General features: G+C 50.0%; 1 protein-coding gene across 1 annotated transcript; it reads right to left on the bottom strand.

Moving 5' to 3' along the window:
- Positions 1-3,535: 3,535 nt before the first annotated feature.
- LOC131896323 (zinc finger CCCH domain-containing protein 3-like) lies at positions 3,536-8,048 on the bottom strand. Its single transcript, XM_059246913.1, has 3 exons — positions 7,918-8,048; positions 5,359-6,667; positions 3,536-3,782 (listed from the first exon to the last, which is right to left on the bottom strand). Exons 1-3 carry the CDS (start codon positions 8,003-8,005, stop codon positions 3,551-3,553), a joined length of 1,629 nt encoding a protein of 542 aa, XP_059102896.1. The 5' UTR covers positions 8,006-8,048; the 3' UTR covers positions 3,536-3,550.
- Positions 8,049-12,129: the final 4,081 nt, after the last annotated feature.

Below are 12,129 nucleotides of genomic sequence, written 5' to 3'. Positions count from 1 at the left end.
TCAGACCCCCTAGAACTGGAGTTACAGGCAGTTGTGAGCACCTGACATGGGTGTTGGAATCAAACAGGGATATGCTCCTAACTGCTAAGTCATTGTTCCAGCCCTGTTTTTAAAAATATTTTATTTTATTTTATTTTATTTTATTTTAAATGATTTGTATATGTGTGTCCACACATGCATACAGATATGCACAGAGTCCAGAAGAGGGTGACAGATCCCCTGGAACTGAAATTATAAGCAGCTGTGAACTTAACTTGGGTCTTCTATAAGAGCAGTAAATGTAGTTATTAACTACTAAGTCCCAAGACCAAAATTTGAAAACATAGTTCTAAGCAGAAAAGGAAAGCAATGGCCACATATCTACTATGGGAAGATAAAAGAGAAGCGTCTTCTTCTCCAAGCCTACCTCTGAGGAGTGATGACACATAGCCTGTCTACCCACAATGGCTTTTTCTTGGCACTGGACAGCCAGTGCTTCCAAGAGACTCTTGGTTAGAAGCCCACAACTTACTGATACTAAGTAAGTGAACAGTGACCTAACTTAGGGCAGCAGGTGAAAAGTCGGCTGGTATGTCAGATTAAACAGCACCCTATGCACACAGCTCAGGGAGCCAAGACAATACTAGTTCTAGGCCATGCCCTTAGGTGAGTAAGCCTGGGCACTCACTCCAAGACTCCCAGTGTGTCCTCTATCCCCACACTGACCAAAGGCACAGCATCACATGGTAACTACCAACTGCCACATCCCTAAAGGTCCATCCCTCCCCAAATGCCTTTTCTAGCATCTGTCCATGGAGGCAGACCAAGCAGGTCTCAGCATCAGACCTAGCATACATGCCTCCTTGGCCCCCTCAGGGCTCTCTCTGGGGGCTCTCACCCCACCCCACAACCAAAGGCTGACCAGTAGGGAGACACCACATCAGACTGGAACCTTTCTGACACTCCTGGTCCCCAGGCATGAACAGCCCCATGGCTGCTGAACAATGCAGTTTTGAATTCAATTAAAGCGATTATCTGTTGTGCCAAATAAATTGTGTACAGCATATATCCTGCAGCACTTTACACCTCCAGGCTCATTATTCCCTAACTGTTTCCTCCTGTTTATGCGCTCTCAAATTAAATTGCTGATAATACGCGCCAAAATAAAAAATGAGCACACCTTGTCCCAAGAAAATTGATTCTCCTTCTCCTGAACTGGCGATTGCCAGGTTTTATATACTCGGTTCCTGGTGATCATTAGTAATTCAATTTTCTTTTTATTAGCCCCCTTATCTGCTGAGCAATATAGTGGCAGCACTGACCTCTTTCGCACGGGTAAATGTTTAAAATCTTTTCCCTGATTAATTTTGCCAGTTAAGAAAAAGAGGAGAAATGGCCCGGCTCTTAGCCATCACAATGAATAAAGCTTAATGTTGATTGTGATGGAATTTCTAATGCCAGGGAAATTGATTGAACGCGGCAATTACGCTGCAAGAGTAACTCGAGGGAGATGGGATCGCTTTCTTCTGGCCGTAGCCTTTTGGTTATTTAAAACAATCCAATTTGCAAGGATAATTATGTATTAGTGTTTTATCTGCCACTTGAAATGAACAGGGGAGTTTCGATACTGGCCCAGCATTAGCAGGTTATTGCTGCAAATTACTTGATATCTGCTTTCTTTCACATAAAGAGGAAATTAGGCAATCAATTACCAGAAAAAGGTGGATGGAGGGATAAGAGGGGCAAGTGCGCCCTCTGCTGGCTGTTAGGCCACACAGTAGGGCTGAGTAGTGACCTGGAGAAGGGGTGGGCCCGAAACAGCTAAGCTACCCCACTCCTGGGCACCCAAAGTCTACTGAGCAATCAGGCCCCTCCCTAGGCACCAGGGTACTGGCATGAAGAAGAGATCTGGAACTAGGGCTAAGCATTTTCTTGGAGGGAAGAAGAAAGAGAAGACCCCAAGCACTAGATGAAAGGGTAGCCCTTATCCACTGACCCCATGTACGGGGGAGACCCTGACCTCTTACATCCACATGAGCTTGGGGGCTGTACCCACTTGGAAATAGAAAAGCTCCACTCAGCAATGTGGCAAGACCCCAGCCCAGGGAATCAAACAGACTGGCCAGAGCCTTGAATATCATTCAGGCTGGGGTTCTTGGACACACAAGGTAAAGAGGCAGACAGTAAGTTAAGTAAGTAAGGTAAGCCAGTTCCTGGAGCAAGCCAAATCTATCCAGGCTCCAGCCTAGAGAAATGACTATTGTCACTCTCACCTCCTTGGCCAAAACCCTGGCAAGGCCTACCTCCTGTAGACAGCCTACCCTTGTGACCTCTGTCTGTTTATCTGAAGTTGTGTAGTAGTTGTCTCTGCGACTGCTACCTGAGTAGCCATACCAACCACAGGCTCAGCATCCTGTTTCCACAGTTCATTTTCTGCTTAGATGACGACCCTCCCTTGATCTCACATGCAAGGCCTTACATACTAGCCATCCTGACTCACTGTCTACTCCAGCCCACTAGCTCAATCCTGCCACCTGATGTTCCTGATATCTCCTGGCTCCCTCATCTATCCCCTCCTTGAGATCACAATCAGAACCTATTCCTTTTCCTTACTGTGGCATAAAAGAGCCTCCCTCCCCAATGACCTAGTGTCCTTTCCACTGGGGCCACCCCCTTTTCCAACCTTGTGTAGCACATTGGCTATATGGCCTTCCTTCTGCTGTGTTCAACTACTGCCTTCACCTGCATACCTGAGTACTATTTCCTCTCCTCACTTAAGTCTCAAGAAGCACTCCCAATGCCTACCTAGTGTTTACACCCTCCCTGCAACCCAGAACTATACTCTTCTGCTTTCTTGTTCTCAGGACACCTTTACTACCCAAAGCCAATTGTCCAGGCTATCTACAAGGGCTCAGGCAGCCATCTGCCTCCAGTGGAATGTGGCTCAGCATCCCCAGGAACCAGCATGACAATTCTTGACCCCAAGGTGCCCATCACATGCTTAGTGGGTAAGCAGGTAAGTGAATAGACAGAAAGACTCCCCACAGTCCTTTCTGCAACAGAAATACCAGGACACTATGCAGTCACCGTATCTGTCTACAATTATGAGGCTATCCCTTCCCCTACACCTAGTGGTGGCAGCAGCAACAGCTTCAGTAGGCCCAACACATCCAAGGCACCACAGGTGGAGCCACTGAACTCAAGACCCCTCACCTCTCACCCTCCCCTGCCCACCTATGGGGCTGGGGGACACTGTGTCAGCCCCTACCAACAGAAAACAACCTTTGCTGTCCCCAGGCTATATGCCACTCTACCCCACAGACACAGCAAATCATGCTGACCTAGAAGATTCCAGTAAGGATCCCACAGCCCTTCTTCACACCCAAGCAACACCAGCAGACTTTGCATCTTCTCCACCCAAAGCTGTAAGCCTCTTCAACCCGTCCTTCTCAACTGCCCAAGGAGAACCCGGCCATGTCCGGCCCAGCCCTCTCTCTAGCCTCTCTCTTGGGTCCCATATCCTACCCTCCTAACATGGTTCCGAACCACCCTAGCAGAGTGCAGCTCATCCTCAGCCAGTGCCTAAAGCCCTCCTCTCTGTCATACCTTCCTTGGTGGAGAGGTGGGCCCGGTTGGATGGCATGCAGCTCAGCCGATGCCTGGTGACCTGCATCAGACCCTTGTGGGGAGTCTTCCTCGGAATGGGGCTGTTCTTCCCCCGGAGGGCCTGTCTCCGCCGCTGGGTGAGATGGCTTCTGGTGGTGGTGGTGGCTGAGGGGCTGCACTTCTTGTCCCCTGGAAGGCTATGGAGACAAAACACACAAAACTACCAACATGCCCACTGGGTAGATCTGCCCAAGCACCTTCCTCGTCTGGAGACAGCACAGGCTGCCATACTCTCCAAGTGGTTCCAGCCCCAGCCCCGGTTCCAGCCCCAGCCCCAGCCCCGGTTCCAGCCCCAGCCCCTGCCCCAGCCCCTGCCCCTGCCCCAGCCCTTCTCCAAGCTGGATGAGGCCCTGCACAAAACTAGAGGAAAAACTGGTGGAGAAAGACTGCACTCCTGAAAAGGAGCTGCCTTCAGGTCTGAATGTCATCTCCCCAGCACATCTTCAAGGCTGCTCCAAAACTCCCCCTCCAAGGTCCCCAGCACAGCATGACAAGAACAAATCTATCTTTAGGCACTATGAGGATGGGACTCAGGGTCAGAAAACTACAAACAGCACTTGTCTGGAGCACAGAGCCAGAAGGAATGAGCTTATACAGAGCCAAAGACCAAATTAAGACAGCAGGAAGAACTTCCTTAGGGGGATTCACGGCAAGGAGAGGAAGTGTCTTTTGGAAGAACACTGTCTGATGGCCTAGGCAGGCCCTCTGCCTGGTAAGCAGACGGTATTTGCCATCAGCAGCTGATCTGAAGTCTCTGACCCCTAACCATATACTCTAGGCTATGATGCCATCTGTCAGTCTCCCACAGTCATGCAAGGATAGTGATCTCAGAAGTAATGTGTATTCATAAAGCAGTAGCTCAGCCTGGTCACTTGGCCACCACCAGCTGGGATGTAAAACCAATCTGCTTCCTCTGGAATGATAGCCACCCAACACCTCAGCACACTTTGAAGGTGGCCAGAGAGCCCAACGCAGGGAGAGCCTGGGAAATGCAGTGCCCCAGCCCCGTTCACTGTCACCCAACCTAACACAAACGGTGCATCCCTCTGTCTGGGCCAGGGCACAGCACCCCACAAAGCTTGACTTCCTGGACCCTAACGCCCTTAAATAAGAAACCAGGCACACCTGGCAGAGCCCAGCCCCCTAGTCCACCCCCCAGCTCAGACACATAACCCACTGCTCTGGCTAGAAGAGCCATGCAGCATTTACATACTGCTATACACTAGACAGACCCGGGGTGCTGCTCCCCAAGCACCTAACCTGGCATGTTTTTGAACCCAGCCCCCTCTCCCTAGAAGGGAAGCTACCCAAAATGGCCTCCTAGTTTCTCACCAACAGAAGAAAGGATAGGTCTGCCAGCATTACCAGTGTCAGAGCTCTTGCCTCCCCATTCCTGCTGAGGCCCCCCATGCAAGACCCTGAGTCACTCAAGCTTTACCTGACACATCTCTATATGACAACACTACCTCCAGCCTCACTCCTACGAGAAGCATGACCCAAAATCACACACGAAGCTGCCAGCTTGGGCCACACACCTGTGGTGCTGAATAGACCCAACATTGGCCTCCTTTTTCCCTAACCTGGAAACTAGGAAGGGAACACAAGCTAAAGAAACACAATGGCTCCAAACTCCCTAACTCAGGAGCCAAAAAGCCTTCATGAGCCCTACCCCCCCCACCTAGATAGGATACTGCAAGATGGAAAGATGCACACCTGGTACTGCCCCGCCTCCGGATAATCTTGGTACGGCTCTTCACTTTGTACGCTGACAGCGGTGTCTCTCCAAAGAGGGGCTTCAAGCTGCTGGGTCCCACTGCTGGTCTGTCCCCTGAAGGGGATCGAGATGGGACTGGGGAGAGCTGAGAAGTGTGGTCCTTGCTGCCAGCTTCTGACTGCCAACGGAAAGAGGAAGAGGAAGAAGCAGAGGGGCTGGAAGCCTTCCACTTGTATTTGCTGGGAGATGGTCCAAGTTTGGATGATGTGGCCAGTTTCTCAGGCCTGGCCTCTGGGTCAACTTTAGGCTGTGGCTTCTCTGTCTTTCCAACTGTGCCAAAAGTGGCCTTGTTCACACTCTCCATAGCTGTTCTGGGGCTGAGAGCCCTCCGAGCGACCCGTGGACTCTTTTCTGAGGCAGCCACCCATTTGTAGTTGTTTTTCCGAAACTTGCTGGTCCGACAAGACGCTAGCAGTGAGGCCTCCCTGACCTGCCTGGTTCCTGTTGCTGGTCTGACCGGAGCCACCACTGAACCCAAGGAAGCTGGCGGGTCAGCATGGCCAGTATTTGCTCTTTGGTCTCCAATGAGCTGTTCAGCATAGCTTGCAGAATGAGGGCCTACTTTCCGGCCCAGGGCAACACCAGCACGTTGGTGCACGATGGAGGACGGGAAGTGTGCCCTGATGGCAACTTCACTTTCACTGACCGTCCGCCGATGCTCAGAGGGACTGTCACTAACCCTGCCCACAGACTTCACCACCCGAGGCTTGCCAGGCTCCTTCTGGCAGACCAGAAGGGGGTCATCCACATTGTAACCCACCTTGGTTCTTCCTGGCCTTGCAGGCTGCAGCTGTCCACCAGGGAGCTCAACCTCACTTCCCTGGGGTCTGTGGTCATTCCAGGATTCATCATAGTCTTCCAAGGAGCCCCGCTGGGCCCCTGAAGCACTGGTGGGTCCAGTCTTTGATGGTGGCTTGATTTTAATAACCATATTCTGATCTGGACTGAGCTGGACCTGTCTCTCCAGTACATACTGCTGGGGGTCAGGACGCTGGCTGTCCCCAGACCTGATGGATGCCTGCAAAGCATGGTCACTGGCTGGGTCCGAAGGGTCCAGAGGCTGATTCACAAGGGAGTATTTCTTGCGCCATGAAGGGCCATGGTGTGAGGAGAAGCCCCTTCGACTCGGACGAGAGTAGCGGGCACCAAAGGTCCTGCCACCCTGGTAAACAGGTGGCTGCCATCGAGTAGCTGAGGTGCCCAGGGCAGGGCCATTGCCATGGAGTGTTTTATAGTCATCAATTAGACCTGAGAAGGCAGAATCACAGGCTCAGTTATCTAGGAAGTATGAATAAAAACCGCCTATAATAAAAACAGCAACAATCAAGACTACTACCCCTACCCTAATACCCTAGACACATTCTCCTTCCTGCGCCCCTTCCTGACTTGAGAGCAGCCCCAAGTGGCTGGAAACCATAGAAAAGTTCAGCCCAAATCTCTAGGCTTGTCAATTCCATGAGCTCTTCCCCATCATTACTATTTTGTCTGCTTATTCTGGAAATGCGGCTTTTGAGGTATAACTGTTTCTATTCACTGGTCTCCTAGGTCCATAGTGTTTTGAGGGCAAGTGTCACTTCATATACAAAAAAACAAAAACAAAAGAGGCCACAGAAACCTGTAGTGCCCAGATAAGAACAGGTAAGTCTTCCACAGAGCCCTCTATTTGCCCACTCATGGAAAAGAAGTCAGACTGCCCCTTAGTAATCGCCTCAGAACGGATGCTTCTGTAACCCAGTGCTTGACAGAAAAAAAACAACACAATACACCCACTAACGGCCCACACTAGCTAACAACCGTATCTCCCACAGAAAAGGCCTGATACCACCACCACAAGGATTTTCCAATGAAGTGACTCACGGAGCCCAGGAGGAGGAGAGAAGCAACGCAGGCCGGTTCATAACCCGCCCCTACACACACAGGGTCTGCCTCCACCCTCAACAGGAAGGCCACGCCCAGACTGGGAGCTACCTCGGGCCGGTTTGAGGGAACCCCAAGAAGTAGCCCCGAAGGGGCAGGCCACCTGGACTCTGCCCAGCACTGGCTTTCCAGACCCCTAAGTGTTTTCGGCGGGGAAAATCTTGGAAAGGTGTTAAAACTTCTAAAGACCAACTAGGTTCTAAAAATTTTCAGCTGCGGAAGCAGATGCCTGGGGAGTCAGCCTTAGAGTACGAGGGGGCTGTGCCTGAATCGAGAGAAAGGTACTCAACGGCAGCGGAGGGAAACGCTCCGGAGCCGGCCGGCCGGGCCTGGAGGCCGGCCGACGCGACCCCCCGCGGGCAGGCCACCGCGCTGTCTCCTGCTGCTAGCCCTCCGAGGCCCGTTCACTCGCCCCGAAGCCTAGAGGGTCTGTCACCCGCGGGCCGCACCCGACCCGGCCGCTCACACTCCCACCCAAGCCGACCGTCCGGAGACCGCGACCGACAGCGCCCGCTTCTGAAAGGGTCCGCGGCGATCACAAGAAACAAGTGGACGCGCTCCCGGGCCGCGGCCCCCCTCACCCTGCAGGAGGCGGATCTGCCGCCGCAGCAGCTCCTTTTCCTCCATCTCCGGAGTCCGCGACGCCCAGCCAGGCCCCCGCGACGTCATCGCTGCGCGACTGTTTCCCCCAGGCGGGGCCGAAGAACGCTGGGCTCGACTAGGCGTGGATTTGAGGCTGGGATGCACCGTTGCCCAGGCAACCCTGCGAGGGCGCATGCGCACAACGGAAAACACGCCATCATCCTGAAGCGCCCGGAAGTGGAGGCGGGGCAGTCTGGCTTCCGCACTAATTCCTGCGTCTTATTCCTCCTCTGGGAGACGTGGAGGAGATGAGTAACGATTCTCTTGGACTCAAGAAGCCCTTTTATTATTTTATTTTTTGAGACAGAGTCTCGCTATGTATTCCTGATTGGGGAAACATAGGGAACTCGCTATGTAGAGCAGGCTGGTCTCGAACTCAGAGAGATTCACGTTCCTCTGCCTCCGGAGCTGGAATTAAAGGTGTGCCCTTTTAACGCCTTTGCTACGGCAGCACGAGAACAGCAGAAAAGAATCAGAGGCTGTTTCTGCGGGTGGTAACAGATGTTAAAACGAAAAACTCCTTGAGTAGGGTTAGTGGGAAAGGTTGCAACCTCGAGAAAACAGTTGGAGGCGTCTCAGTAGTAGAGTTGCCGGGTGGTCAAGCAACTCCACGTCTAGGTGTATAACCAAAGAGTAGAAAATAACCAACTCTGGGGGCTGGAGAGACGGCTCAGCGGTTAAGAGCACTGGCTGCTCTTCCGGAGGTCCTGAGTTCAATTCCCAGCTCACAATCTAGAATAGGATCTGGTGCCCTCTTCTGGCATGCAGGTATACATGCAGACAGTGCTCATACATTAAATATATATAAATAAATAAATTCTTTAAAAAAGAAAATACCGATTCTATCATATTTGTACATCATAATAGGTAACTGGAAACAACCCAAGTGACCGTTCACACGGAAATGGAATATTATCCAGTGGCTTGTTTTGTTTTGTTTTGTTTTTTCCGAGACAGAGTCTCACTATGTAGCCCTTGCTGTCCTGGAACTCACTATGTAGACCAGGCTGGCCTATGAACTCTCAGAGATCTGCCTGCCTCTGCCTCCCAAGTGCTGGAATTAAAGGCCACTGTGTCCAGGTGTGTTAGGGCCTCGAGGAGTCTGGCAAGGTCCTCTACCACTGAGCTATATCTGCACAGTCTATTGTTAAGACTGAATAAGAAAATGAAGTCTAGAGCTGGTTGGCAGTGCACACCTATAAGCCCCAGTGTTAAGAAGGAAAGGAGATAGCCCAGCCGTCGTAGCACAAGCCTTTAATTCCAGCACGGGCAAGCAGATCTCTGGATTCAAGTTCAGCTTGGACTACAGAACCAGTTCCAGGACAGCCAGGGCTACATAGTGAGACCCTGTTATTACATTACATTATGTTATTACATTATGGATAATGTAGATTTATGCTAAATAATATGAAGCCGTCAGGAAAGGGCAAACAAATACCCCACTTGTATGAAATGACTAGAGTAGACAAATCTTTTGTGGGACTTCATGTAGCCTATAATGCCCTCCATTTCACTCTAGGCAAAACTTCCTATCCTCCTGCCTCCACTTCCCAAGCAATTTAATAGGCATGTGCCACCAAGCCAAGTTGTGTAGGGTGCTAGAGATTGAACCCAGGGCTTTGTTACCCTAGACAAGTGCTCAACCAACTAAACTACATTTCCAGCCAAAAAGCAAGGAAAAAACTGAGAAAGTGGATTAAATCTGGCATAGTGGTATGCTGGATAGTTTTATGTCAGCCTGACACAAGCTAAAATCATCTGAAAGGAAGGAATGTCAATTAAGAAAATGCCTCCTTAAGATCAGGTTGTAGGCAAACCTGTAGGGCATTTTCTTAATTAGTGATTGATGGAGGAGGGCCTAGCCCATTGTGGTTGGTGCCATCCTTGGGCTGGCGGCCTTGAATTCTATAAGAAAGCCTACTGAGGGCAACAGCAGGATTCCAGGAGGGGCCCTAGTGAGGGCCCGGCATCGATAGTGTAGTAGGAACCTGAGGCTCTGAACCAGACCAGTGACTCTTTGCAGTGAACACGTGCAAGAAAAGATAAATGGAAGAACAAGCAGTGCTCTTACTCTCTTACTCTCTGAGCCATCTCTCCAGCTGGAGTTCAATTCCCAGCAACCACATGGTGACTCACAACCATCTGAAACCATAAGGCAAATTAAATGTGTCCCTATTATTATAAGTTGCCTTTGAAGGGACTCTAGCCAGCCCAAGCATGGCAAACATGGTTCTGGCAAGCCTTTCCCTTCTCCTCCATCCCCTCTGTCTTGCTAAAAACCATTAGATTACATTCCTAAAGCTAGCTACCAAGGCCTGTTCCCTTATTTGGTCACTACCTCCCCCGGAAGCTGACTACTGAGATCCAGCTATCCAAGTATTGAAGTGCAGCAATCAGAAGCCCCTTTTGGCTCACCTAATTAACATGCCTAATTAAAATTAAACACCTCATCCTAACATAGGGTTTCCCATTTTACCTTTATAAAGCACCATTTGTCTATGTGCCATGTCTGTCTCCTCTATCCAGAGGCTGTCCTTTGTCCCCACTTCTGGGACAGATAGCCCTTCCCTTTCTCCCTCACCCTCTGTCTCCTGTCTTTGTCTCTTATTCCCTGCCCTTTGTCTCTCTGGGACAAATAAATCTCCTTTGTGCTGAGAACTTGGTCTTGGGGGTCCTGAGCTGGTAACCATTCCTTCAGTCTTGACCATGGTGTTTTATCATAGTAATAGAAAAGTAAGGCAAGTAGCTCCTGCCTTTAATCCAGCAGTCTGGAGGCTGAGGCAGGTGGAACTCTGTGAGTTCTGGGCTAGCATGTTCTACATAGAGAATTTTAGGCTAATCAGGGCTACAGAGTGAGAGGTTCTCAAAAAAAAAAAAAAAAGACAGGAAGGAGGAAGAAGATCAGATAGGCCAGTGTGTGTGTGTGTGTGTGTGTGTGTGTGTGTGTGTGTGTGTGTAAAACAAACCCTCACTCTAATAATTTAAAGGAAAGCAGTTTTTACATAGAAAGGATGTCAGCATAGAGAAAAGGCAAAAATGGCTGGCGAGCTTATTTTTTGCAAAACAGTGAAGGGTTGAGCTGTAGGATGTGCTGTATGGCAAATGTGTTGCTCTGATTGGTTGGTAAATAAAACACTGATTGGCCAGTAGTCAGGCAGGAGGAAGTGTGGGCGGGACAAGGAGGAGAATAAAGCTGGGAAGTGGAAGGCTGAGTCAGAGAGACACTGCCAGCCGCCACGATGACAAACAGCATGTGAAGATGCCGGTAAGCCATGAGCCACGTGGCAAGGTATAGATCTATAGAAATGGATTAATTTAAGCTGTAAGAACAGTTAGCAAGAAGCCTGGTACGGCCATACAGTTTGTAAGCAATATAAGTCTCTGTGTTTACTTGGTTGGGTCTGAGTGGCTGTGGGACTGGCGGGTGACAGAGATTTGTCCTGACTGTGGGCCAGGCAGGAAAACTCTAGCTACAGGGTTGTTTGTTGGTTTTTGAATTTTATTTGTGTGTATAGGTGTTTTTTCCTCTGTTTATGTATTTGCGCCACGTGCATGCCTGGTGCCCAGGGAGGCCAGAAGAATGTTGGAGCCTCTGGGAGTGGAGTTATAGGAAATTGTGAGCTGCCATGTGGGTGCTGGAAATTGAACCCTGGCCCTCTGGGAAAGCAGCTAGTGCTCTTAACCACTGAGCCATCTCTACTGTCCAAGATAATGGTTTTTAAAGGCCCTGACTGAGAAAAAATCATGCCCTTTCTTATCCAGACTCTGATACGCCAGATAGGTAAAATATTCACACTCTTCTAGTATAGCCTTTTCCCCAAATTCCAATCCTATTGGTTCAGGATGGAAAGTCTTCTCTAATGAATATTCTGTAGTTTGAGGTTTCTCCCTTTTTCTGATCATAGGCTCAGTCACGTAGCAGACTGTCTGCAACTTTCCAACTCTCAGAGTTCTGAGATAAGCAGGCACCAGCCACCAGCAGGGAGGAGAAGGGGACCTATTGCTTCCTGCCTATCTGTGACTCTATGATGAGCCATAAGCTCACCTCATAGATTTACTTCTTACATATCTACCACAGACCTGCACAATAAGTAAAATTAAAGATTTCTTCAGGCTAACTACGGGAATTCAGTTCTACAACAATAAAAAGT

The sequence above is a fragment of the Peromyscus eremicus genome, chromosome 20, assembly GCF_949786415.1.
Source record: "Peromyscus eremicus chromosome 20, PerEre_H2_v1, whole genome shotgun sequence".
Classification (NCBI taxonomy): Eukaryota; Metazoa; Chordata; class Mammalia; order Rodentia; family Cricetidae; genus Peromyscus; species Peromyscus eremicus.
The sequence above is the reverse complement of the archived record's forward strand: the minus strand, read 5'-3'. Positions and strand labels throughout refer to the sequence as shown.

What these genes read in the sequence shown, in the direction of transcription:
- LOC131896323 (XM_059246913.1), bottom strand. Translation starts at nt 8,005, where the DNA reads ATGACGTCGCGGGGGCCTGGCTGGGCGTCGCGGACTCCGGAGATGGAG. An exon ending in GCAGATCCGCCTCCTGCAGG is followed by an intron (nt 6,668 to 7,917) that starts GTGAGGGGGGCC and finishes CTGCCTTCTCAG; the next exon opens with GTCTAATTGATGACTATAAA. An exon ending in CGGAGGCGGGGCAGTACCAG is followed by an intron (nt 3,783 to 5,358) that starts GTGTGCATCTTT and finishes TTGTCTCCATAG; the next exon opens with CCTTCCAGGGGACAAGAAGT.